Source organism: Pogoniulus pusillus, chromosome 2 (assembly GCF_015220805.1).
Source record: "Pogoniulus pusillus isolate bPogPus1 chromosome 2, bPogPus1.pri, whole genome shotgun sequence".
In the NCBI taxonomy this organism is placed as follows: domain Eukaryota; kingdom Metazoa; phylum Chordata; class Aves; order Piciformes; family Lybiidae; genus Pogoniulus; species Pogoniulus pusillus.
In genome coordinates, this window is record NC_087265.1 from 34345904 (window position 1) to 34372948 (window position 27045).

Sequence of the window (27045 nt, forward strand, 5' to 3'; positions counted from 1 at the left end):
GCTTCATTGTCCACATAGTTTCCAACCATTCCTCAAAGCTCCAAATGTTTCTACTGGACAGATCCTGTGATGCGAATAGAAGCTAGCAAGCATCCGCACTGCACCCATGTGCTTGATAAAATTAGATGAAGTCAGAGAGTATCTAGGCTGTTTCCTAGCACTGCTGGGCTTCAACTTCCTACTACATACAGGTTAGAATTTATGACCCTGGGCCAGAGCTGCAAGGAGAGGATGTTGCCCTGGGAGCTTACCTCCTGCTTTCCATTTTCTCCAGTTTCAACTGTGCCAACAGATACTCTGGTAGAAGCTCCTGGGCTGAGGCTGTGTCTGTGAATTCATCTGCACTGGAAATGCTCTTTTCTTGACCTGACAGCATGCTCATGCCAGAACAATGTTCAACTGACATCACGGAGACTCTAGACAGTTTCTTCACAGAGCTGAGAGGTTTTACCCTTGACCTGAGAAGGGGAAAGTCCAAAAAACACAACCAAAAGCACAAACTGTTATGAATGTGTTGACTCCTCCCTGCTGGCTTGAAGTTTGGAAACAGCAGCAAATGAGAATTCATCAACTGGAAACACAAATTCCCTTGTACCTGTGCATGGGCTTTGAGAGGAAATAATGTGACAGCAGAGACGCAACGGAGTTTCCAAGAGGGAAAAGAGGTGGTCTTAACTCTGAACAAGGCTAAGGAAATGAGCTAGACTCTTCAGATCTCCAATACTTGACTATCACACAGCTGCAGTGCACTCTCCCCACTCATCTCTACCATTTTCTGTTACTGGTGGGACTTCCCTGTCTTCCTACAAACTGGGGACAGAACCTCCTCTTCAAACTCAAAACACTGCAAAATGATAACGTAATTGCCAAAGAGTAAATCTGCAAATTATCTACCATACAATTAATCTGTCAGGTGGGTAGCAACTGAGGGTGAATGTAAGTGAAGCAGCACTATAAATAAAGGACACATTCACAATTTATTCCTATGCACTCTCTCAGCCCCACACAGGTTTTCCTCCGTACTTTGTGTACCTGGAGTACAAGCCTATCTCCAAAGCCCCAGCAGAGCTTTCTCTGGCAAAAGTTAACTTCTCCTTTTCAAGCACCCTTCAAGCAACCCACTTTGAGAGCTGAGCAGCATCGCAGAAATGCTATCTACTATCCAGTTTCACACACTGTTTCAAGGAGATGTACACAAGCATGGTCTGGGAGGATGCTACATGCTGGCTTTCACAGAACCATAGAACTTCAGAGGTTGGAAGGGACCTCCAGAGATTGAGTCCAACCTCTCTGCCAAGGCAGGATCACCTAGGATAGTTCACACAGGAATAGGACCAGAAGGGTTTTCAGTCTCCAGAGAAGGAGACTCCACAACCTCTGTGAGTAGCCTGTTCCAAGGCCCTGTCACCCTCACTGTAGAGAAGTTTCTCCTCATGCTGAGGTGAAACCTTCTATGTTCCAGTTTGTAGCCACTGCTCCTTGTCTTACGGCTGCTGACCGGCAAAGAGATTTGCCCCCTCTGCTTGACACCCACTCCTCAGGCATTTGTACACGTTTATCAGATCTCCTTCTCAGTCTTCTCCAGACTACACAGCCCTAGGGCTCTCAGTCTCTCTTCGTAGAGGAGAGACTCAAGTGCCCCAGTCATTTTTGTGGCTCTCCACTGCACACCTTTTCAGCAAGTCCCTGTCCCTCTTGAACTAGGGAGCTCAAAACGGGACACAGTACTCCAGGTGTGGTCTCACCAGGCCAGAGTAGAGGGGGAGAAGAACCTCCCTAAACATGCTGGCCACACTATTCCGGATGCACTCCAGGATGGCATTAGCTCTCTTGGCCACAAGGGCACACTGCTGCCCCATGCAGAACTTGCTGTTCACCAGGACTGCAAGGTCTTTCCGGATTGTGACAGCACTGGATGCTGATTGTAGAGCAACATTCCCCCAGGCAGTGCCAGCAGCTGCCTCACCTCTCAGGGCGTTGCCGGATCTCCTCCTGTGTGCGCAGTCTGGCTTGCTCCCAGGAACAAGGAACAGTGAAGTTCTTCAAATGCTCCTTGAAGAAGTACACACGAATCTGACCGTCTTCACTTACTGCTTCTGTGAGCAAGCACAACATTTAATATTACAACGTATTTTCCCCTTCAGAAAAGCTCAGCATTGAAAAGCCAATCTGAAGGCTAAATCGTATGTTCACTCTCAAGTAGCTTTAGGTTGCAATCTGCATGTAAAAAGGAGTCTTGCTGAGCTGGCTTACCACTCAACAGAACACCAGGTTACTGGACTGGGAAAGACTAAAATGCTGCTTTATCCATGGAAGTGACAGCCTGCCATTTCAGCTAACCTGGGTTTACATGACTTCTGAGGGATCAATTCTTGACCTTTAGCTGAATGTAAACCCTCTTCTACTGGAAGAGGAGAGCCGAAAGACTCTGACCACACAGAGAAAAAAATTTCAACTGTGACCTTAAGTTAAATCATAATCAACACTAAAGAGACTGCAAAGAGAAAAGAGATACATAGTGAGAGCTGCAAGATCATAACTCACTCCCTTCCTACTACATATCACTCTGTGCCATGTGTAAGGGCCCTACTGTTAAGCTATAAAACATGGTTATGCAAGAAGTATCATCCATGCTGTAGGAGGACACATGATACCTGGTGCAACAGACAGTTTGGGTGGCTTCCAGTCTCTCAGTTTATGATGAATGCAGACTGCCAAGATATCATCCCAAGGGATCTCATCAACAGAAGGTCCACTGTCATTAGAGTTCCCAGATGTCCTGGTTTTCCACTTCTGATAAGCTTTGCTCAGCAGATTCTCCACTTGAGATTGGATGAGTGGTTGAGTATGAGAAGAACTAGCAATCTGAGATGCATACTGAAAAATCATGTGGCAAACAGGATGCCAAGGAGCTATGGAAAAATAACTACAATGTAAATTGCAGTAATCTGTGACAGAGCCAAACCACCCACCTTACCAGCTGGCAGTTCAGCATGGCACAGGCACATCTCAGAGAATGATGTGACATCAAGAAGATATTTCAACATGAAGCACATACCTCCTAATGGAGGTAGATCTAGGTATGGGATCTGGAAGGACAGCACAGCCTTCTTCAGCCAGGCCAGATGATCAGGCATGTTCCACTGCATGTGAGGCAACCGTTTGTTACCCCCAGGCTCTGAAAACTCAGTAACAGGCCAAGACAAATCACAGAGGTGCTCTGAGGATGCCACATCTGAAAGAAACTGCAGCACGCTGTTGTACAGCTCAATGATAACCCCAGGCTCCTGAGATGGCAGGCCAGCTAAATGCCTCTCCTTCCAGTCGTGGTAGAAGCGCTTGCAAAATTCACCATCAATCCCATCCTCAATATACTCCTGAAGGGTCTGACTGCAAAGCTCAAGGGAGTCAGGGCACTGGGAAATCAGCCAGCCCACAGCAGCAGAGATCTAGGACACACAAAACATGGGTGGTTGGAACCTGTTCTGCAGACCTGGTCACAAAAGATTCAGTCCTGCAACCCTAAGATTGATGTAACAGTACTGAAGATACTAAGCAGCAAAATACAAACAAATCAGCTATCATCATGCCTGTATTTGCAACAGTGATTCTCCCACATACAGTAAGCTCAGGAAGAGATGGAAAGTGGCTGTTCACACCAGGTGCAGTCACACAGCGGAACACCTTGCTGCAGGATACTGGGGATGCCAAAATCTTATCTGGGCCAAACTGGGCAGATTCATGGAAATTATCCCAGGGTGACCATGCCCAGAGAAGTTATGTCTGACCCTGGCAGTCCTCAAGCTGCAGAGACACCAAACTGTGAGGGAGCATCAATCTGGGCTTCTCTTGTTCTCACCTTCCTTCTCAGGCACCTTCTTGAGAAGGGAATACATATCTGGAGCTACTTTTGGTCTGAATCAGCTTAGCTGCTCTTGGCCATTACCCTCTTCCACCTCTTCAAACCATCCTGCCGTGACTCACAGAAAATACTACTGTAGACTTACTTCCCATTATGGGGTTTTGATTAATCTCCAGGCTACCACTGTCAAGCACATGGAACTGATAGATAGTAAGCTGAAGAGGAGCCAGCAATGTGCCCAGGTGGCCAAGAGAGCCAATGGCAACCTGGCCTGCATCAGGAACAGTGTGGCCAGTAGGACAAGGGAGGTTATTCTTCCCCTGTACTCAACACTGGTCAGACCACACCTTGAGTACTGTGTCCAGTTCTGGGCCCCTCAATTCAAGAAAGATGTTGAGATGCTGGAACGTGTCCAGAGAAGGGCAACAAAGCTGGTGAGGGGCCTGGAGCAAAATCCTATGAGGAGAGGTTCAGGGAGCTGGGCCTGTTTAGCCTGGAGAAAAGGAGGCTCAGGGGTGATCTTATTACTGTCTACAACTACCTGAAGGGACATTGTAGGCAGGTGGGGGGTGGCCTCTTCTCCCAGGTAACCAGCAATAGAACAAGGGGACACAGTCTCAAGTTGTGCCAGGGTAGGTATAGGCTGGATATTAGGAAGAAGTTCTTCACAGAGACAGTGATTTCCCATTGGAATGGGCTGCCCGGGGAGCTGGTGGAGGCACAGTCCCTGGAGGTCTTCAAGAAAAGACTGGATGAGGCACTTAGTGCCATGGTCTAGTTGACTGGACAGGGCTGGGTGATAGGTTGGACTGGATGATCTTGGAGGTCTCTTCCAACCTGGTTGATTCTATGATTCTATGAAGCTGGTGTTCAGAGGCCCTCAGGGCAGATCTGTATAATTCTTCTCCACATAAGTGAGAGGATAGAGGCATCCCCAAGTCCCATCCACCAAAACAGAATAATATTGAGGGATCTCACAGCAGCCAGAGCAGCTACAAGGGGTCCTTTGCATTTTAAGACTGGGAGCTTAAGGCTACAAAACCTAAAAAGGCTACACCAGTAGCACTCAGATATCTGTTAGGCACCAACTGTACCCCCTGCTAGTCAGTGCAGGCAGGACAGACAAGAATGGATTTAGGTAGCCCACATATTTTGGTCTTGGTGCAGTTTCCAGTATTATGCATCTGGAATTACCTTCTATGTAACCAGTGCCAGTGATTTCTCGTCAGTTAACACAGAAGAATTGCAAATAAGGGAAGAGCAGAGAAATATTCCATTTCTGAATAATTCTGGCTGATGTTGGAATCACTACTAACAAGCAAACACCTCACTCCAGCATACTCGAGTGTGTGAAAAAAATGGCAAGAGACCTTTTGGAACTAAAGTTAGGTAACAGAACTTCAGAGGAGAAAACATCCCTTTACACAAGGCTCGGCTGCAATATAAGCCACTGAGAAAGTAATTCCTCACAAGGCATTAGTAATTGAGAGGTTAATGGTAAATCAGTCAGGTATCTCTTCATAGAAGTTGCTGTTCTTACCCTCCTGGTGCCTTCTATGTCATTGGTAGAACCTGGGAGCTCAACAATAATGTAGTCTGAAATAAGCTGGGCTGAAACCAAGTCCTGCAGCATCAAACCTTAAAAACAGGAAAAGCCACCATATACACAGAGAAAGAACAAACAGGTATCTCTTGCTCTGAGTCTCACACTCAGCATACATTCACAGCATCGTTTTTTTCCTCCATCCTCCCTCACAGACTCTCAGGATCATATGCCACATGCAAAGGAAAATTGGGAGCCAAAAGAAGGATCACTTCTTTCCACACTGCTTAAGTTCTCATGAGGCATCTGGATTTCTAGCAAAGTTCTGACAAGTACTGTGTTCCAGGCTTTCCTTTATTGGAAGCTGTGTTTGAGACTGCATTACTCAGAACAGTTCTACTTGGGGTAGCCCTAAACATTTAGATGTTTTGTTTTCAAGACACAGAACCAAGTACATACCTTCTTCTACTTCTTTCTCTGTAGCCTCATCTTCCTGACCAGGGACTAGAACCACCAGGGGAACTACTGGTTGAAAAGGTTTCACCTGAAGCAACTGTTTCAGCTGCAGCAAAGCTGAAAGCCAATAAACGTCATCTTCTGCCACATCTTCACTCCTAACTCGAGGGGGCAGGAGAAGAATGAGACCACTGGTTCCAAGTAAGTCTCTTTGAGTCTCAGCTGTATCAAGCTCAGAGTCAGACAACGCACCATGTGCCACCTGTACAAGTTAAAGATGACAACAGTAATGTAGCTAAACAAAGCTGCATTCATACTCACACATGCAGTTTACTATCATTAGCATTTGCCTTTGACACTTGTTACCAGCTCTACAAATCCTACGACAATGAACTGCAAGACAGATAAATGTATCTGAATTTATTTGGTGCATCTAAGCATGAAAGTACATTTCAGCATCTGATTTGGCACCAGGAATTGGAGATGAATGAGGTTCTAACTATTCCATTGTATTTAGACTGGTATTTACTCAGCTGACTGGAAACAAGGGGGGGGGGGGGGAGGGGGAATCCATATTTTTCCACCCCTTTTCAACAATCCCCTTCCTCCCAGTATCATCTCCCTCCGTCTGACAGGACATGGCATGAAAAACCTCCACACAACATACACTAGAAAAGAGTACAGCCTGCTTGTAAGGTCTCTTGGGTACTATGAAGCTGTTTTCACCAACCTTTATACACACACTGACTTGAACGATTCCGCTCCTTTGCGTGCTGGCAGAATGATACAACGTCAGCGTTTGAATTCTGCCTTCCTTATGTGAAGTACTTTTATGGGAGACAAAGGCTGGAAGAAATTTGGCTTTCAACCAATCTACCAGTACCCTGGAAGAAAAAAAGTGGGCTCATGGGGTTTTTGTTATGTGAAAAAAAAAAAGGCATTTTTACTGGCACCAACACCTCTAAGGCATCACAATCTAGCATACATTCATATATTCAAACTTCATTCATATAGCCAAATACTTAAATGTCCTGAAGTTATCCATGGTGCTACATACATGACAAGTTTTTGTATGAGCAAAATTAATTCCATGAACAATGTCAGGAGAAGAAGATACAGACCACTGCAATAAATCACAGCTATATTCTTTAGAGTGCTCTGGAGGAAAAAAAATAAACTGGCAACCTGACATTGTGTGGTGCATGTGTATCTCAAGGGCTGTGCACTGCTGCTTTCCTTCCATGTGACTGCTTGCTCAAGAAAGGGACTCAACAATCACCTCTTACTTACCTGGTGGGATCATCCTCTGCATATTCCTCATCATCTGGCAAAACCAATAGCACCTTCCAAAAAACATGTTCTTGTTGAACTGGAATATGCTCAGTGATTAACGAGACAAGATCCAGGGGTGTCCATGCTAAGTCACTTAAAGAGAGAGAGGTAAGTTGGTGAAGAAATCTGCCCCTGTGTTCATTCCCACCTGGGCAATGTTTTTCTTGCTTTGAGCAAGTTATAACCCAGCTAGTAACTACTGTCCAGTTCAAGGTGTCCAAAATCAGAGTTAATTCTTTAGATCACAGAATGGTTTAGGTTGAAAGGGACCTCAAAGATCATCCACTTCCAACCCCCCTGCCATAGACAGGGACACCTCCCACTAGAACAGGTTGCTAAAGGCCTCATCCAACCTGGTCTTGAATGCTTCCAGGGAGGGAACATCCACAACCTCCCTGGGCAACCTGTTGCAGCATCTCACCACCCTTACTGCAAAAAAACATTTCCTGCCATTTAGTTTGAATCTCTCCTCTTCCAGTTTAAAGCCATTACCCCTCGTTCTGTCATTACAAGACCTTGTAAAGTGTCCCTCCCCAGTCTTCCAGTAGGCCCCCTTCAGATACTGAAAGGCTACTGTAAGATCTCCTCAAAGCCTTCTCTTCTCCAGGCTGAAAAATCCCAACTCTTGCAGCCTGTCCTCATAGCAGAGCTGCTCCAGCCCTCTGATCACCTTTGTGGCCCTCCTCTGGACTCGCTCCAACAGTTGGTGACCAGGACGTCATGTGGGACAAAGTCAAATGCCTTACTCAGGTCCAGGCAGATAATGTCAGTTGCCCTTCCCTTGTCCACTGTTGCTGTGATTTCATCATAAAAAGCCACTCAATTTGTCAGGCATAGAATCATAGAATCAACCAGGTTGGAAGAGACCTCCAAGATCATCCAGTCCAACCTAGCACCCAGCCCTATCCAATCAACCAGACCATGGCACTAAGTGCCTCAGCCAGGCTTTTCTTGAAGACCCCCAGGGACGGTGCCTCCACCACCTCCCTGGGCAGCCCATACCAATGCCAATCACTGTCTCTGTGAAGAACTTCTTCCTAATATCCAGCCTATACCTACCCTGGCACAGCTTGAGACTGTGTCCCCTTGTTCTATTGCTGGTTACCTGGGAGAAGAGGCCACCCCCCACCTGCCTACAATGTCCCTTCAGGTAGTTGTAGACAGTAATAAGATCACCCCTGAGCCTCCTTTTCTCCAGGCTAAACAGGCCCAGCTCCCTGAACCTCTCCTCATAGGATTTGTGCTCCAGGCCCCTCACCAGCTTTGTTGCCCTTCTCTGGACATGTTCCAGCACCTCAACATCCTTCTTGAATTGAGGGGCCCAGAACTGGACACAGTACTCAAGGTGTGGTCTGACCAGTGTTGAGTACAGGGGAAGAATAACCTCCCTTGTCCTACTGGCCACACTGTTCCTGATGCAAGCCAGGATGCCATTGGCTCTCTTGGCCACCTGGGCACACTGCTGGCTCATCTTCAGCTTACTATCTATCAGTACCCCCAGGTCCCTTTCCTCCTGGCTGCTCTCCAGCCACTCAGTCCCCAGCCTGTAGTGCTGCTTGGGGTTGCTGTGGCCAAAGTGCAGAACCCTGCACTTGGCCTTGTTCAATCTCATCCCATTGGCCTCTGCCCACCCATCCAGCCTGTCCAGGTCCCACTGCAGGGCTCTCCTACCTTCCAACAGATCAACACCTGCTCCTAGCTTGGTGTCATCTGCAAACTTACTGATGCTGGACTCAATCCCCTCATCCAGGTCATCAATAAAGATATTGAACAGGACTGGACCCAGCATTGATCCTTGGGGAGCACCACTAGTGACTGGCTGCCAACTGGATGTGGCACCATTCACCACCACTCTCTGAGCTCTGCCATCCAGCCAGTTCTTGATCCAGCACAGAGTGAATCTATCCAAACCATGAGCTGCCAGCTTGACTAGGAGCTTCTTGTGGCAGACAGTGTCAAAGGCTTTGCTGAAGTCCAAGTCCATGATTTGTCCTTGGTGAAGCCACTGCTGCTTACCACTAATCACCTCTGCTTTGTTTTCCATTTGCCTTAGGAGGATTTGATGACCATTTACTTTAGCACAGATCAAATGCCTTCAAGAACCACAGCTGCTATATCTGTTAACATGAGCCTTACTTTGGGGACTGTGAGAACACATGTAAGTGGCTTCACTTCCACACTGCTTCCCAGAAACAAACTGGTCACTGAAGCGCATGCTGAGCCACAAGGCAGACCTCCTGATGCAACTGATCAATCCCTTCATCCCACAAGCCAGGCTGGTAACAGTTTATTTATCCCTCAGTATCCCAGCCCACTCAAGTACAAAAAAATCCCAATAGTATCAAATAGATCCCTAAAGGTACACCCACAGCAATAAGATCAGATGGTCTAACACTGTCATGATTTCATCTTCCACTTTCCCTTATCTGAAAAACACTCCCAGAGGCAAGCTGCAAGCAGATATTTGAGCATGATTCCCCCTTCCTCACTGATGTTTTTGAGATCTCTGGCACTTCTATTATAATTTGCTTAGAAAGAAAACAAGGGCCAAATGCCAACATACCTTAACAACTGCTGGTAGAAGTGCTGCACTTTCATTTCATGCACCGTCTTGTTTCTCAGCCTATTCAATCTGGAAACAAAAATATCCTTGAATGTAATTTTTGGTATAAACTATGTAATTTAACCAAATGTAAGAAACATTCACTAAGACCTGAGTAGTACTGCAGATATCTCATTAGAGAGTTGTCATTAATAGAAGAGTTTCTCTAGGTTTGTGGTCTTTGTCACGGCATTTGCATAGAAAGGGTCTTTCTCAGGGCATTTGAGAACAAAGTTTTGCAAAACCATTAACATATACAATTGTGGTGGAGGGTTGCACAGGCCTCAAATGACTATGTTTACAAATCTATTCACCCCTGGACACGTTGTCCCCCCCAAAGGGTGCTACCCTGCCTAAACATGGGGTAAACAAGTTAAGGGGGACAAAGGGACACAATAGCCTTGGTGCCTTCGAGTCTGGGTTGCCTCCTCGAAGGTTGAAGTAGACACCCTGTGTAAGCTCACACACCTAAGGTGGGGAATCCACCTGAGCCCTCTCCATATCTGGAGGTACCGGACCCTTGGACTTCACCTTATTTGGTATGTTTTGGCCTGTTGCCAAGACCCCGTTGGACAGAACTGTGGCCCAAGGACCATCAATCGCGGAGCCAAAACTCATAAACAGGGACAATTCAGTGTCCCTGCTATCTCTCGCCTCTTGAACCTCGCTCCTATCCTGCCACCCTCTACCACCCACCTGCTGCTCCTAGTCGCTTCCAGCCGCTTTTGGGGACCACCACCGCTGCATGACTCCAGCCCACGGCACCAGCCCAGGGAAACTGACCAAGGCACTCCCAGCCAGCTGCCGCTCCCAGCGTGACTGTGCCCGTGGAAGCTCCAGACAGCGCGCCCCAATAACCCCTGAGCTAATCTATTCAAACCCACGATATTTGGGACCATCGAAACTGACTCCAGTCAGTGAGTAACTGAGCAAACTCGATCTAAGCATAAACTTTCAAATTTTACCAATGGCACTTCCTAAATCCTTTCAAACTTTTGCTAAATTCCCAATTTGCTGTACATAGACATTCTGCAATATAATCTCGGAACCGCATACAAAGAACTTGTGTGGGGTAGCTGTAAATAAGTTTGGGGAAGGGGGATTCCTTGTGTATATAATATTAAATTATTTAAACCTTTTAAAAATTTGACCTCATATTTCATTCCCCCAAAACCCAGACGAACCCCTCCACGATAACAATGAAGATTCAGAGAGGGCCTTGTAATTCACCCTCCAAAAATCAGATTGTCAGCTGTTGTCACTGTGAGCATCCTTACCTTGTGCAAGAAACGCCCAGCTTTCCTCCATGCCCCAGATTCACAATTCTCTTGCACAAATTCTCCATGGTTATAGGCCACTCAGCACTGGGGGACAGGGCTTCCAGTTGATGTTTTGCATCTGCGTAACAGGGAGCAGCTGGAAATGCCCTCATTTGACGTTTCAACTTTGTCCTAGCCGCCACCGCCTCCCTCCACCTTTAGAGGAGTACAGAAAAATAGGTCACATTAGTAACGTTCTTAGTCTGCAAAGAGTTTTTCTTGTCTTTGCTCGTCAGACTACATAGGGCTCTCAAAGTCCCCACAAGTCAGTCTCCCCAAGGGCGAGCATGAGTTGGTGCAGCAGACTCAGGCTGTACTTCGCAATGCACCAGGGTGGAAGGGACCTTCAAAGGTCATCTTGCCCAATGCACCTGCAGTTAAGCAGGAACATCTCCAACAACATCAGGCTGCTCAGGGTCCCCTACAGCTTGACTTTGAATGTCTCCAGGGATGGGGCTTCCACCACCTCTCCGGGTAACCTGCTCCCGTATTTCACTACCCTCATTGTAAAGAGCTTCCTCCTGATGTCCAAACTAAATCTACCCTGCTCTAGTTTAAAACCACTGTGCCCCAGTCACTACAAGCCCTTCTAAACAATCCTTTCCCAGCTTTCCTGCAGGTCCTCTTCAGATACTGAAATGCAGCTGTAAGGGGGCAGTACAGTGCAGGGAGATAGGATTCTCCAGCTCGGAGCACCACAACAGCCACTGAGCATCTCACATATACAGAGAAAAACAAGTGTCCATCAGAAAGAATACAAGGAGAAATAACCATTTTCTAAAGGAAATGAAGGTGCAATCTCCTGCCAAGATCAATATGTGGCCCTGATGAAGTGTGTTTCTCTACCCACATACAAGTGAGTAACTTACTAGAGGCTGGCAATAAGACTGTAAGGCTACCCTTGCATTGGAGGCAAGAGGACTGCAAAAAGAATTCTGTGTCTCTGTGTCAACACCCCCAAGAAAAGCAGTGGTCACAAGGTGGCAACTCACCGTTGCAAGTACTTGCAGAAACACTGGAGCTCCTGAAGGGTTTCCTTTGCAATCTGGAAAATCTCATCCTCCAGAAAGAGCTCCATGACACGGCCACAGACTTCCTCTGAACACCGAGCAATACGGGCCTGACGGTCCTTTTCTAAGGCACACCTAGTTCAAAACGAAACAAACCAAGACCTCGAGTGAGGTAGAAACTGCAGCAAATTCCTACTATTAGCTGAGATGTACACAGGGAAGATCATCATACTTAGCTAAGGGGAGGGATGATCCACACCTCTATAGTTCTTCTAAATAAGACCAGTAATCAGCCAAAAGCCATTCAGGTTTTACACAGAGCTAGGCTTCCAAAGAAGAGTCTACAGGAGAGCCCACAGCTGAACCATAAGGGAGCCAGAAGTAAAAGCACGCAGGGCAGCCTTGTCTGAGACAAAGCCTTTATTCCCTGCACTCTGGAGGACCCCTACTGCCCGACACAGTGCAGCTCCAAATTGGCAGCCTGCTGCACAATCAAGTGAACTTACTCTCTCTTTAAAGTAGCTTACTGAAGAACCTTGGAGAAGGCCAAACAGGAAGCCCACTACTCCCTGACAAATTCTTACCCTTAGGGAAAGCCTCCTACAGAAAAAGTACAGCACACACAATGTGTACTTACTTTAACTCATTGGTTGAAGCTTCTTGAATACTCTCCTTGATTACTTCTTCCATTAACTCCGTACCTACCAACTGGCTCAGCTGCTTTATTAACCGTTCTCTCTCCCGCTTTTGCCTGGAACGACAGAGAAATTTACACAAGATACACACTGTCAAACCTCCTCCTCAGTTACACAAGTGCTACACAGTGTCAAGAAGTTAACTTGTCTAAATTGAGCTTCCACTATCTGGTTTCTCTCCCTAAAGATAAGCAGCTTTGCAGAGAGACAGGTTTCTTACGAAAATACAGCTAACAACGGGGTTCTCACCTCAGTAAGCTATAGACAAGTAGCCCACCCACTCAAAAGTTCCTGCACAGAGCAGGGCTGGGATGCATCTCCCTCTCAGGAAGCTTTGGGTGAATAAAAGTTCACAAAATTCCCATCCACCATTTTCACAGTGGCTCAGCGAGGCCATGAAAATCACAGTATCATCAGGGTTGGAAGAGACCTCACAGATCATCAAGTCCAAAATACTACCTAGCAGATCACTCGAGAATGCAGAAAGGACACAGCCTGACCGCACAATCCCAGAGCAGTTCACACAGACAACCTGCATGCTGTAGGCAGAGCAGAAAGGCCTGAGCACACATGCAAGGACTTAACTCTGGTTTGGTTGCCTAAGGGTGTATATAGCCCACTCTGCTTCTCAGCAGTGACTCACCTCTCTTCCTCCACCCTGCGCTTCTCCTCTCTGACACGATCCCATTCTGCGTTAAGCACACTTTCAGCCACTTCTCTGACGATCTCTCCCATCACTTCAGCCACAAGTTCCTCCACAGTAACCTCCGAGGTGCTGTGCAGAAAACAGCAATTCTCTTTTTAGTCAGAAAGTTTTCACTCACAGCCTCATATGTGTGCTTTTCTTAACAGTTTTAATGTTGACCATGACATCACATGTTTGGACTCCGGTCAGTCTGGGTCAACCCCTCTCAGTCTCCTGGCTACTCCCTGGCTCCCACAGGCTACTCACAGCAGTTCAGAGTGGGAAATAAGGAAGACCTTGACCCTGTGTTGTTCAGCAGTAACCAAAAATCAGGTGTATTAACACCATTTAGCCAAGTCACTACCAACTGCTTTGGAACGGAAGCATTACTTGAAGCAGGGAATGAGACAGATCTGAACTTATTCCTCTTAGGTACCTTCTCTTCCACACCACGTTGATGTGATGTCACATTGTGACGGTGGTGTGTCACACAAGGTAAAGTTTGCAGAGGTTTGCTTTCCATTAAGCTAGCTGGGGTGGCAGACATGTGAGAGAAGATCTGGTTTTCCCTCAGTTGCGACTTTTCTTCACTACAGACCTTGCCTTACTTAGTTTCACAATGTTCACACATGGTGTTCCTATGTCAACGTGCAGCTCTGATGACAGACTCCAAGAGCACCAGAAATTAAAAGCTCTTTACCAGATGGCAGCAGACACATAAGCCACTCCTGCAGTGCTGACTTGTCTGCACTCTCCTTCGAGGACATCATGCACAAGGCTGTCCACCACTTCAGCAATGTCCTACAACACAGGAGAGGAAGCAGATGAAGCAGGATGTGACTGCTGGAAGCACAGAAGAGTGGAAAATGACAAAGCTCAGTACTGCTGAACACACACAGAAATAGGGTGAAGATCCAGTGGTTTGCGTTTCCATGGCACCATGAATGAGTGCAAAGTGAGGTGGAAGCTACATGTCTCACTGTTCTACTTTTCACAAAAGTTCATCACTCATGCTCAGGATGGCCTGGGCACACACATGACTTGAGAGTGAGGCTTTTCAGTCTGACTGAACTGACTGTAATTGGCAGCAGCATGTGTATTTCTACTTATCAAACAGTCTGAAATTTTTAGTCTCTCTAAAAGGCTAAAACCAGACCAGCAACAAAAGCAGCTTTCTGTGTAAAATATGAACATGTCAAGTTTGGAAATAATAACTAAGGAAAGTGAATTTTGAGAGGTATTCCTATTTTCTTACTTGCAAGTTTATCATCCTAGCTGAATTAACTGCAAATGACTTGGTCTAATCTTCACTGAAATGCAGCCACATTCAGGTAGAACATGGCAGCTGTACTTTACAAAGCAATGAGACACTTTCAGATGGGTTCAGTATTAGCATATACCTAAACACATGTAGGAGGGAGAAAAAGGGGAACAGCAGATACATAAGTTATGCCTTCAAAACCCCACATTAAAAGTCATATAGCCACAAGAAGAAACTTGGACATGCCTTATTTGAAATATGTGCCATTAGGAAATACCTTGGTACTACTCACTAATCACTTTCTACTACTGCTTTCTGACTTTCCAAATTCTGAAAAACTAAAACCATCCAAGAAGTCTCTTACACCTTTCATTACATTTTAAAGATCTTTCCAAAATACTTCACAATGGGTTCAAATTTCCTTACTGTGTCTGTGTACTGAGGCTGAGGCTTTGAAGAGAGAGGCTCAGGTTGTTTGGCAGGTTGAGAGACTGCCTGCACAGGAGGAGGCACTGGCACAAGCTGGCGAGGTAACAGCGAGGGGAGGAGATGAGCTGGGGGCTGGACTCTTACTGCTGCAGCATCTAAGTCCACACCTTTGCTTTCCACTCTTCCTTCTTGGGAGAGGGGGGAAAACAGAAAAATCAAAGAGAACCAGATTAGTCACAAATAAAAGCAAAACTCCTCTAACAGAAGCTTGCTGCCTTAAAGTTAAAAATACAGTTATAAATAAATTTGTATTAATATGAGCATTATATAAAACATTCAAAGCCTTAATTACACATTACCTCAAATACCCAGTACACACTCTTCCAATAACACAACTTGAAATCAAGAATATCTGGCACCTGCACAGATCTCTTGAACAAGTGCAAAACACCTGTTCTTTCAACAAGGACAGAAAAGCATAGGCTCAGCTAATTGGAAAAACAACATAGTTATATCCACAGTGGGAACAAAGAATTGCAATACAAAACCTGCAAACTGAAAAGGGAGGGTGGCTGTCTCAAGTAGTCAAACACCTAGATATTTTTACTGAGGTAAGCAAAATTGCACTCATTTCTACTACTGCTTTTCCTGTATCAGGGCACCTATGTTGTTAATTGGGTTGCTTCCTAATTTTAAAGGTAAATATTGAAATTATAACATGTTTTCATTACGTCCAAATTTCCATGCAATTTCTACCCCTACGACCCAACAACAGTTTCTGCTTTGTAAAATAAAACCAGTCTCAGAGCTGACCCAGCAGCATATTCCTCAGCAACAGCTAAAACACATATTTGCTCTTACCTGTTACTTCCACGCTGGATTTTTGGCTGCTGCTAGCTTGATCCACAGAGATGCTTCCACCAGTGTACTTGTTCTGTCCACTGAAGCTGGACACAGGTACGTGGTGTGGCACCGAGGGCAAGGGCCCCCCGTTTACAACTTCCCCAACCGAGACAGTTAGCTTTTGACTGACATAGAGCGACTTGCGCGGCTTGGGCAACCCGTCCGGCTCCAAGAAAGCTGAGCGGTTCAGCTCCACATAAGCACTGGGGAACAACAACAACCGGGAGCACAGCTCCAGTAACCTGCAGGTTCACTCGGGGAGCTCAGCAGGCCAAAGCAACACAGGCCCTGCACACTTGGGGTTGCTCCCTGCAGCCTGGAATCTGAGGCGGAAAGGCAAAGCACTGCCCTCACAGCTGTGCTCCCAGAACAGAGTACAAGTGGCATTTCTGGGCACCCTTGTGAACTACTATCTCCCACCCTTTACCCTTTATCCTCTGTGCACTGATCCATGCACATTCTACCTAGCCTACATCCCACATGACAGATGCCAGGACTGCCCGCAGACAGCTTTGCAAACTCCAATCTTCTTCCAGTCTTGGCACCTGAAGCCTGGCTAATTATTTCAAAACAGAACGTTAAGTGCAAACAGAGAACTCTGTCACGCTCAAGTTTTTGCCTTCTCCAGTCTCTTGAGGCTGTACATATTTCCATGACAGACAGTCTGATTTGCTAACCACTGGCCTCCAACGCCCTCTGAAAACTGGTTTACACTGCTAGCTTCATCTCACCCTACGTATGTGAAACATGATAATGCCAGTTTCCTGTGAAGCATGACTGTATCCTCACTACTTGCAGAGTTGCAACTTACTACAAGTCAACTGCAAAGCAAGAATCTAAACCTGTATTTTTTAACTCCTGAGTTATCCACATTGCTCTGCAGGGAGGAAGTCCTCAGAGCCTGATGCAGATTAAGGTCACTATGCAGGCACTCTTTTGAGAGAAATGTTTACCTCATTTTTCACCTCCTTCCAGAAGGCTGAAGGAATTTTGATTCTTGAAATCCCTTGGCATCTTATCAAGCCAAGTGAAAAAGAATGTACCCCTGCAAAAACGCTATTGTGAGAAGTCACAGTAGTTACAGGGATATAAAACCTATTTCTCGAGGGAAAGACACAAACTTCTCCTAACTACAGTAATTAGAATGTTAAAATTGGCAGCCACCACTATGCTCACAGAGCCCAGTCTCTACCTTTAGCCTGTCCTTTTCTTTTTCCGCTTGCAAACGGCAGCAGAACCCCATCCGCATTAATGCTTCACCTAACGCCAGCAGGCAGGTAAGGCACAGACACCTTCTCCTTCACACTTACCCATCAGAAACACTCAGGCCATAGTAACTTATAAAATCAGTTGCTTCCTCACTGTCTTTGAACAGCAGCATGCGGACCAGGTGATCCAAGGGAAACACTGTACATCTCTGGGTGCTCACAGTGTAAGCAATATTGAGAGATTTGAGAGCATCTTTACGGATCTGGGGGAAGACAAAAGAAAAAACTGTGAAACTACTAAGTTAAAGACCCCAAAATGTACTAGTAATCAAATATCCACACAAACAACTCTTCAGATTTAACTCTCCTTTTAAAATTCTATGTCCTTGCTTTTTAGCTTCTGCCTCTCTTCAATGCCACCCCTTTTGAGCACAACCCTTTATGGCTCTAGTGCAGAAGTCAAAACTTGCAAGGGCTTCTGGAATTGCAGGTTAGTATTTCCTTCGCCAAGGCCTCAGGCCTGCTTCTTTGCTTGCCAATTACTTTGAGGAAATCACATGCATCGAAAAAAGAGCTGAGAAGAATATTTTATTATTTTTCTTTTACGTCACAGCAGAAAATTCTCCATCAATTTTTAAACGCTTCTGAAGACATAACTACCAAGTTTTCTGCTAAGACTTCCTCCCAAAAGTTTCAGAGTTCTTTTTTTTAAGTATTGATAAATAAAGCAAACAACCAGCTGCCTTTTTCTTACCTGGTTGAAATAGCAATGTAAGAGACAGGCATTCAAATAGGAAGCTGTCTGCACCAACTTGAAAAACCTCACGAAGTTGTTGCTGTTCAATGCAGCAAAAGCTTGAACTGCAAATCTAACTTCAGGAGAGTTTCTAACCTCTGGGTGAAACTGCTGTACTTCTCTGCGGGGACAAAAGACAGAAACAAAACCTCTTGCTTCAACAGTAACAAGCACAATTGAAGAGAAACTTTTTATATTAAAAAAAAAATGAATTAAAATTAGGAGCTTTAACTCAGACATGCAATTCCTGTACAAAACAAAGAGCTGTGAACTAAATTCATAGCATCATTTATTGATCAAAAAAATCTTCTGATATGATGCTTGTGCAATCAATGTGATGTTATTTATTTGGGTATGTCACTCCAGGGTCCAGGGAGAAAGGCAATTAAGAGATTGACCAGAATAGCAAAGCATGACTTGGCCCTCAAATGCTTGGTCCTACTGCAGAAAAGAGAAGAAAAAAACATTTCCTTGATTGAGAAGTGAAGACTCAATTTCTGTCTGGTTGGGTTTTCTTTTACTAACTGAAGAAACTAGTGAATTACTGAAGCAGATTTTTTAAAAGCTTATTTTCTTAAAAATACAAAATTCAACTAAAACATTAGTAGAGTACACTTCCTTTGGCAATGAATTTCTGCAGCTAAGCTCTTCGCTTCCATTACAACTTGTCTGGACTTAATGCTATTTCCAATCCTTCCCAGAGGCACAGAGGAAAAAAAGTACTATCAGTTGTTCCCACCTGAGAATATCACCCTTGTTGAGATTCAGCAAGACATTATAACCTCTGAACTCTGCTTCACTCTTGCAGTAAACCCCTTTGTTAGCCAGGTCTTGATACATCTCCTTCAAGCTCTGCAGGCATTTAGTCATGTTTTCGTTGTTGATTTTGGCATCGAAGGAGGACATAGGCTCTTCACACAAGTGGTGGGCACAATGGATATGAAAGCGAGTGCACTTCTCGATCAGAGACACCATCAGTGGGTTGCACAGATGCTGCTGGGTAATATCCTAACCAGAATGATAAAGAAAACAAAGCATGGATTTTTAAGCTGCTGTTGAAGAGCACAATCATCTGTAACTATCTTTGGAAAACTCATTTCTACTGTGCTTTAGGTCACTTTTGCAATTCAAAATGTCTGAGTAACTTTCTGCTTCACTTCTGATAGTGCTGTGTGATCTTTTTAACTTCTATCACCAAACATCTCCATCCACCAGTGCTTACCTTCCTTATTCCACGAGTTCTATTCCAAACAAAGTCATACCACTCTCGGTAGTTTCCTTCCCCTTGATCCATGATGTTTGTCACTAAATAGTCCATGGTCATGCTTAACACCTCAGAGGGTCTCAGTTCATGGGGTAAAGGTTCCTCCTGATCTGCTGAAGATCTGCTATATTCCTTGATTGCTGCTGCATGATCTACCTGTGAGATGTGGAGAAAAGAACCTAAATCCAGGGAATACATTCAACTTTACAGGAATACAGAGAATTTCATCCCATCTATCCCTTCAATAAGGAGCAGGCTACTAAAGGAGTTTCTCCACTGTTTACACTAACAGCCCAGGTACATTCTGCAACAATAGCAAATGTATTTTATATTCCTTCGTGACAAGATCCTCAGTGTTGACTTATCACAAACTCATGACCTTCAAGACAATTTACACTGCTGTCCTATAGTTTTAGAACTACAGTTCTAAAAGCCTGTCTTTAGCTAAATAAAAGACATGATCTAGAGTACAAAAGCAATTCTAAAGCCTTCCTGTTTCACAAGGAATTGCAAGACATTCACGAATTTTTCCACCAGAGTTAACCCACTAATGAACTAAACAACACTGAGAGCTTTACATAAACAGCAAAGCAAAAAGACCTTCTGGAAACAACCCTTGTATACAGGGGGCTTGTACCTTGTCAGATCCTAGAAGCAACTCAAAGACACTGAGCTGATTCCTTGTCTCCCTCATGTACCGCTCCTTCTCAGGACACATGTCAGGGCAAGTGCCAACAACAGTTTTTGCTTTGCCAAGGTCAGTTCTTTTTATTCGAGCTAAAAGAAAAGAAACACAAAAAAAGCTGAGCAAACACTCAGCATCTTGCTTTTGTTTTCATGACAAGTCAGGACACTGATTAATCAACACAGCCCTAAGCACACCAGATGTCTCAGCTGTCATCTCAGCTGTCCTGCTCCAGCAGGGGGGGTGGTCTCGATATCTCTTTGGGTCCCTTCCAACGCCTAACATCTTATGATCCTATGATCTGTACATTGCTCAGTAGATGAATGTGAAGAAGTACATTGCTAGGACAACAGTTCACAAAAAAAGCTGGTGTGAAGAGGTCTCTAGAGATTCCTCATCCCACCTCTCTCTATTCAGAGCGAGACTGCATCCCTAACCTTGCTATGCTCAGGAATACATACGAATGGGGTTCCCCTACTCTGAGGCCTGTCCTAGATTTGCACCATTGCACAGATGAAGTTTCTCCTATTGTCCCACCTGAGTAGTAAGAATTTTGTTAGAAAGGCTAAAGTCTCTAAATGATACCCAATGTTCTGTGCCCTAACTGAGTACTGGCAATTTCACAACTGTACATCAAACAGATGAGAGATCTGTTTACTGACATTAAAAATAAGATCTTAAATTACAAGTAGGGTCAGTTTTGAAATGGCAGGAGCACAATGGAAGGGTTTACAGCTCAGCACTGTGAAATAGAGGGTGAGGTCTTGAAACAATTACCAGTTGTATAGTAGTTTGGATTTAAAGAAGTGTGATCAAGCTTTGGGGAGCTTTCTTCAAAAGCCTGCAGCAATACATGACCTGCTTCACAGGATACAGTCTGCTACTGACCTCTCATGTGAAATATGCATGTACAATAAAGCAGTTTGTGTGTGTTCTACAAGAAATTAATGTACGTGTACAAGATAAGAGTATTTTACTGACTGCTCCCTGTCAATATCTCAATTCAAAGCCATTCCCATAATATCACAACAGTTTTGCAGTAAACACCAAACATTTCTTCCCAGCAAACAAGCAGATACTACCCATTAGCTTGTGCAACTACCTTGTCGCATGATTTTGTCCCTTTGGTCCAAAAGACGATATCTTTCTTCAGATGTCTCAGCTACTAACCCTACCAGGCTGCCAAGAGATGAAAAGGCCTCTAAACTCTGGCCTTCAGCACCAGAATCAAACAGATCTGTTTCAAACTGCAGCGCCTTCCGAAGACCAGACTTCTTTGATGGAGAACTGAAATTAAGACACACTTTTTATCAGTAATACACTAACATGTGCCCAGCCTTCATCAGTTCACTATTCTGTAGGACAGCTGTTCAAAAGATTATTGTGTACATAAGCAATACATCAAATAAACAAAGCATGCACTGGTGCAAGCAAGGCTGTCAGGAGCTAAGATTATCTCTGGGGATCACTCTGGTTAAATCAGTGCCTTGACAACACTGACAAGCATTTGATTGTAATGAATACCTCAACCTTTGTGCAACAGAAATAGCATTACTAAGTGTGAGTGAAGAACCAGGCAGCTATTGTAGCATTTCTGCATCACTATGGCAGAGCAGCCTGCATTTCAAACCTAGCCTGCCATTTCACATGAAATAAATGAACGCTTTCTACAGCAATGGAATGTTGCAATAAAATGTTTTCTAGGACTGAAGTACAAACATATTTCTGAAACCAAGGAACATTCATTCTTTCACAACACATTACTAATTTTATGACTACACATAGCAAATGATTTGTCAAACTAGACACATCATTAGCATGCCACAAAAAGATGACAACCTTGCCATTTCAGTGACTGACACGAAACTGGAGGATTCCTGTGCACAGACGTCACCCAAAGTCAAACAAGATGACAACCCAAACTCACCAACTACTCTGAAAAGTGGATTCTCACTCCACAGAACTGTAGTTGCCTACAAATAGAACTACTCCCTTCAGAAACTCATTTTGTCACCACAGAACAGTGTCTTTGCTACTTAGTCCTAGTTTGGCTGTGCATGGTTTCATTCAAGTCCTTTATGCCTTGCTATGGTAGGTGTTGTTAGTCATATTGTTATGAACAAACTATCCAAAACAAATATAGACCAAAAAGACCCTAGTCAAAAGTATCTTTCTGATCAAGCATGAGATCTGTGAGCCTGTGATTCAGACAAACCAGAAAGGATGGGGGAAATCACACTCCCTGACAAGAAAATGCCTATTTGGCAAATGCTCATCATTCTTTTTCCCCATGGACCCTGCCTCCCACTCAGTGGATTCCCAGAGGAGCAGATGTACCTTTTTCCAGACATGACACTGCTGGCAGAGGATCTTACTAAAGGTTTTCGATGAGGGGAATGCTGATAGTTTTGCTCGTCAGTGTTTTGCCTTCCTTCATCTTCACCTGCTTTCTTCTTCTCTGATGGAAATTCCCTTTTTGCTGGACCTGAAATGACATACAAACATGAAGCCAGGTACTTGCCAAACAGTATAAGCAGCAATTCTTTCTTGGGACTGAGGGGGGTGATGTTGAACAGCTTGTTTACTAAAAAAAATGCCATTAGAAAGTAAATCTGAGAGTCACAGTTTTGTATATCTATGCAAAACTTCAGGACAACTTGCACTAGAAGCTGTACTGAGCAACTCTATCAACTACTATCCAGCCTCACTGTTCTACAGAGTATTTTTTTGCATAAAATATCACTTATCAGTAATTGGTCATCAGATTGTCAGTTCTCTCAGGTTTGGCATATAAGCCACTCCACAGGATATAGAATTTGCCATTTTAATTTTTTCACTTCCCCAAGCTTAGATGGAGGCTGGTATGCCGTCTACACTGTGCAGAAAGGGAGAATTTCTCCTCCCATGAACAATTTTTCTACAGTTTGCTTTCTTAAATTCTCTCAGATATTTTAGAATCTCAGAATTTAAGAAAGCAAACTTCCAGTTGGAAGAGATGATCTCAAAGACCATTCAGTTCAAACCAGCAGTGAAGGGTCAACACCAAACCAAGTGTTCCTAAGCACCAGGTCCACATGCTGCTTAAACACACCTCCAAAGACAGTGAATCTACCATTGCCCTGGGAACGCCATTCCAATGTTTGATAACCCCTGTGAAGAAATATTTCCTAATATCTAGCCTGGCACAGCCTGAAACCACTTCCTCTAATCCTGCTGCTACCATCCCTATTTCTATTGCTTTAACATCACAATGAAATGACAAATGCAAACAGCTTTTGCTTCAAGATGTTAATTCTCAGGAAGACAACCCTGCAGCTGTTTGTTTTCTGGCACGCAGGTTTGTGGTTGGTCAAACCCGTGGCTGACCATTCATTCTCTGACCACTGAAGTGTATTCCCAGGCTCACATCTCAGAAGCACATACATAGCACTCAAAGCTGAAGAAGGGGAAGCACTTGACAATTCAAATATTCACCCGGAGGTGAACAGCCAATGTTCACGCCTCTTGCTGTAATCCTAAGCAGGGTTTGGATTCCTGGTTTCCCACTTCTACACTCAGTTCTGTATCACTTTTTTAACCTTTGTTTTCAGTTTGCAATTGTTAATAGACAGAAGAGCAACTTCAGCAACACTGACACAATCCAGGTTGCACCTTAACTCAGTTCTCACAACACATTCCTGAAAGCTGGAAACCCACATCCCATAGCCCATAGTCTGAAGCAGGCACTGAGAAATTGGATAATTGGTTCTCTTACATTTCCAAAGAACATCTCACTTCCAAATAGTAACGTGAAGTTAATATCACCTTAATCCTCCTGTACATCTGCATAAACCATTCCTAAATTCTCTTATAAAACGACACCGTCATTTCAAGTGTCTTTCAGCTCTTTCATATGTCTGAAATGACATTTTGACTCAGCCCAAGCAAAATGTTTTAGACAACAGGAATTTAAGAAACAAACAGCAGAATGACTGCTGTGAATTGCAGTCACTCACTCAAAACTTCCTCAACACCAGAAGACAGTACTGTACTCTAAGGGCTAAGATATCCATTCTGTCACCCAGAGGTCCTGAGACATAGGATTTCTCAGGCTGAGAAATCATTTTGTAAGCAATTACATGCTTCATCCTGTTCTTTTTTCCCTCCCCTGCCTATTTACTATTACCACAGACAGTGCCAGTTAGGATGTCATGTCAAATGCAGCATGACTACTTTCATGCTTCTTTAAACAACAGCCTTCAATGTTCCCAGAAGCTCTGTGCATGTAACAGTCAGTCTAGCAAAACCATCAGACTTCTGACGCTGCAGTATTCCCACTAGGCAGGTGATCTTTGTAGGGATCTCTGCACATCAAGAAACAAGAACTGAGCAGATGTCATGACAGTTAGGTATCACCTGGTAGCCATATCTGGAAACAAGACTTACTTGTTTTCTTCTTCTGCCAAAATGTTACTATGTCTTTGTGCAACTCCTTAGCCTTTTTTCTGGCAAGAGCAGCAGAGGCCTGAAGGAAAACAAAAGCAGAATTTGAAAAGGTGTTAGCATCACAACACCAAAATGCACAGCAGCGTTTGCCACTGAAATACACACCAGTTTCCATAAAATTCTGGTTAACGCACTTTAGCCTCACACCTAAGACCTACATACAACCAGCAGGACTCAGCAGACCTTCACAAAATTTGCTGCTTTTCACTACAGCTGGCTTAAAGCACTTGAGAAAGCAGCCAATTTTCAGCATAAAGCAGAACGAGAACAGTCTCTGAACCAGCTCCTCAGCACACCTCACAGCACTGGCATAAACCACACCAGTAATTCCAGTCAGCAGGTCACCCTGCAGAAATCCCATGAACTTGCCTCTCACTGCTACCAAGGCTCAGCAAAAAGGCTGCAATGACATAAGTCACGTTTGGGTGACATGCAACAAAGGCGCGTTTGGGGTTTGACAGCTAAAGCCGAGCTGAGCTAAGGCACTCACCACGTTTTAGGTGCAGCTTAGTACACTTCTATGCCATGGGCACAGCGCCCATGGTACAAAAGTTCCTCCTAGATGAAAACCACACCGTGTTACCAAGCAAGGCTGCACTTCTCACCAGAGCCAGACCCATCCCAAGCACTCAGATTTGAGCCTGGTCTTGTTCACGATACTCACATGATCAAAGAAGTGGAGAATGGCCGTTTTTTTACTGCGCCTTGTCATGATCCGTCGGACTTTTACAAACTGGCCGAAGTGCTTCTCCAGTACTGTTCTATCGTTGAGATAATCAGGGACGTTCTTACACTGGATTGCTGTCAGCTCGCCGGGGGACAGGCTCCCTGGACCCTCCGTGCTCTCGCTGCCCCGGGCCCGGCGTGCAGGGGTGGCAGAGGAAGCATCTGTGAAGAGAGGGAGGCAGTCACCTCAGAACGCAAGGTGACACCCGGCCGGCGGAGTGTCCCCGGGCTCCCCCATTTCAGTCTACCTTCTCGGGGCGAGTCCCGGGCCTCGACAGGCGGCGGCTCCTCAGCAACTCCCCGCTCAGGCTCGGCGACCTCCCCGCGGTCGCGGTGCCCGCGACCCTGGCTGCGCAACATCTCTTCCACCACCCGTCCGAAGAGCGCTCCGCCGCGGGGCCGGCTCAGTAACACCGCTCGCTTCTCCGGCGGCGCCACCGCTGCCCGCCCGCCGGCTGCCGCTCGCCGCGGCGACTGCTCTCGCTCCTCCTTCCGCTTAAGGCCTTTGGAAGCCGGCTCCATCGGCTCCTCGAAGAGTGGCCGCAGGCCTTTTTCCTCCGACCGACCCAGAGGGGCAGCGGGACGCGAGAAGGAGAAGGGCCCTCCTGCCGCTGTCTCCGGGCTCGCCTCGGGAGCGAAACCAAAGGGCGGCGAGAACGTGAAGGTGGAGGAAGCGGCCGGGCCCTTATCCGCGTCGCTGCCCGACAGCGGCTTGAAGGCGGTGGCGCTGTCCGGTGCCTTGAAGCGGAACTCGGACGCCGCGAAAGCCCCGCCGCCAGGCGCCTCGCCTGATGCCGGGAAACTGCTGAGGTTGGTGGGTGGCTTGAAGCTGAACGCTGCGTTGCCCACCGAGGCTCCGCCACTGCCCGCTGCCGCAAAGGCCGATGCCTGGCCTAACCCGTAGGGCGGCCCGAAGGGGGCGGTGGCGGGCCCGGGGGCGAAAGAGAGTCCGGCAGCGGCGTTGCCCTGCCCGAAGACGGCGGCTTGCCCGAAGCGCAGCGGTGGCGTGAAACCAGACGGGCCGCGGAAGGGACCGCCCGGGTTCATGGCGGCCACCACCGCCGCTCAGCCGGTGGGGCTCCGGGCGCGCCGGTGCGCGCGCAGGCGCAGTTGGGGGGTCACGAGTGGGCGGGGCCGCGGTCCCGCCGCCGCCATCGGCATGAGCGTGGTGCTGCGGAATGCCCAGCGGGTGGTACCGCTGCGCCGGGCTCCGCTGCGCCGGGCTGTGTGTGTCTTGCGGGCTGCCCTAGGCGCTGCCCGCTTCGACGTGGGGCTGGTCTGTGCCGGCAACGGGCTGATGCGGCGTCTCAACAGCGCCTACCGGCAGAGCCCGGAGCCCACCGACGTCCTCTCCTTCCCTTTCCACCGGCTGGTGGCGGGGGAGCTACCACGGCCGCGCTGCCGCGACGACTACAATCTAGGGGACATCTTTCTGGGGGTGGAGTACATCCACCAGCAGTGCTGCGACACCGGCGAGGATTTCGACAGCGTGCTGGCGGTGAGCCCCGCTGCGAGCAGCGGACCCCTGCCCTGCTGGGAGGCACAACCCGGGAGTACCTCCCGGGAACGAAGGAGAGGCTGCTGCTTTCGTGGCTCGCCCAGGCTAATCAGAGAGGCTGTGTTCTTACAGCTTACTCCGAGAGGTTAACGCTAGTATTTATTTCAGCGGATGAATTGGAGTTCTGCCTAGAGAGAAGTAGACCCGTGTGAACCTCATGGGGTTCAACAAGGCCAAGTGCATGGTCCTGCATATGGGTCAGGGCAGCCTTCAGTGTCATTACAGA

The 27045-nt window shown here is 46.1% G+C and overlaps 1 protein-coding gene across 2 annotated transcripts in view; it reads right to left on the reverse strand.

The window, feature by feature from the left end:
- Nucleotides 1-26328, reverse strand: part of MCM3AP (minichromosome maintenance complex component 3 associated protein) — a 28828-nt gene extending 2500 nt beyond the window's left edge. Inside the window, exons 1-26 of one of the 2 annotated variants that reach the window (XM_064160308.1) lie at nt 25510-26328; nt 25200-25423; nt 24476-24554; nt 22388-22535; nt 21153-21337; nt 20003-20142; nt 19324-19521; nt 18841-19109; nt 18060-18222; nt 17408-17568; nt 16056-16300; nt 15192-15379; nt 14205-14305; nt 13463-13594; nt 12762-12875; nt 12107-12259; nt 11073-11270; nt 9757-9825; nt 7152-7286; nt 6592-6745; nt 5865-6123; nt 5403-5500; nt 3059-3449; nt 2655-2912; nt 1967-2096; nt 252-458 (exon numbers count right to left, since the gene is read on the reverse strand). In XM_064160308.1, the coding sequence (XP_064016378.1) occupies nt 252-458; nt 1967-2096; nt 2655-2912; nt 3059-3449; nt 5403-5500; nt 5865-6123; nt 6592-6745; nt 7152-7286; nt 9757-9825; nt 11073-11270; nt 12107-12259; nt 12762-12875; nt 13463-13594; nt 14205-14305; nt 15192-15379; nt 16056-16300; nt 17408-17568; nt 18060-18222; nt 18841-19109; nt 19324-19521; nt 20003-20142; nt 21153-21337; nt 22388-22535; nt 24476-24554; nt 25200-25423; nt 25510-26308 (5198 nt within the window). In that variant the 5' untranslated portion in view covers nt 26309-26328. Of the gene's footprint in view, nt 1-251; nt 459-1966; nt 2097-2654; nt 2913-3058; nt 3450-5402; nt 5501-5864; nt 6124-6591; nt 6746-7151; nt 7287-9756; nt 9826-11072; nt 11271-12106; nt 12260-12761; nt 12876-13462; nt 13595-14204; nt 14306-15191; nt 15383-16055; nt 16301-17407; nt 17569-18059; nt 18223-18840; nt 19110-19323; nt 19522-20002; nt 20143-21152; nt 21338-22387; nt 22536-24475; nt 24555-25199; nt 25424-25509 lie in introns of both variants that reach the window. The other variant, XM_064160303.1, reaches the window with a different exon arrangement.
- Nucleotides 26329-27045: the final 717 nt, after the last annotated feature.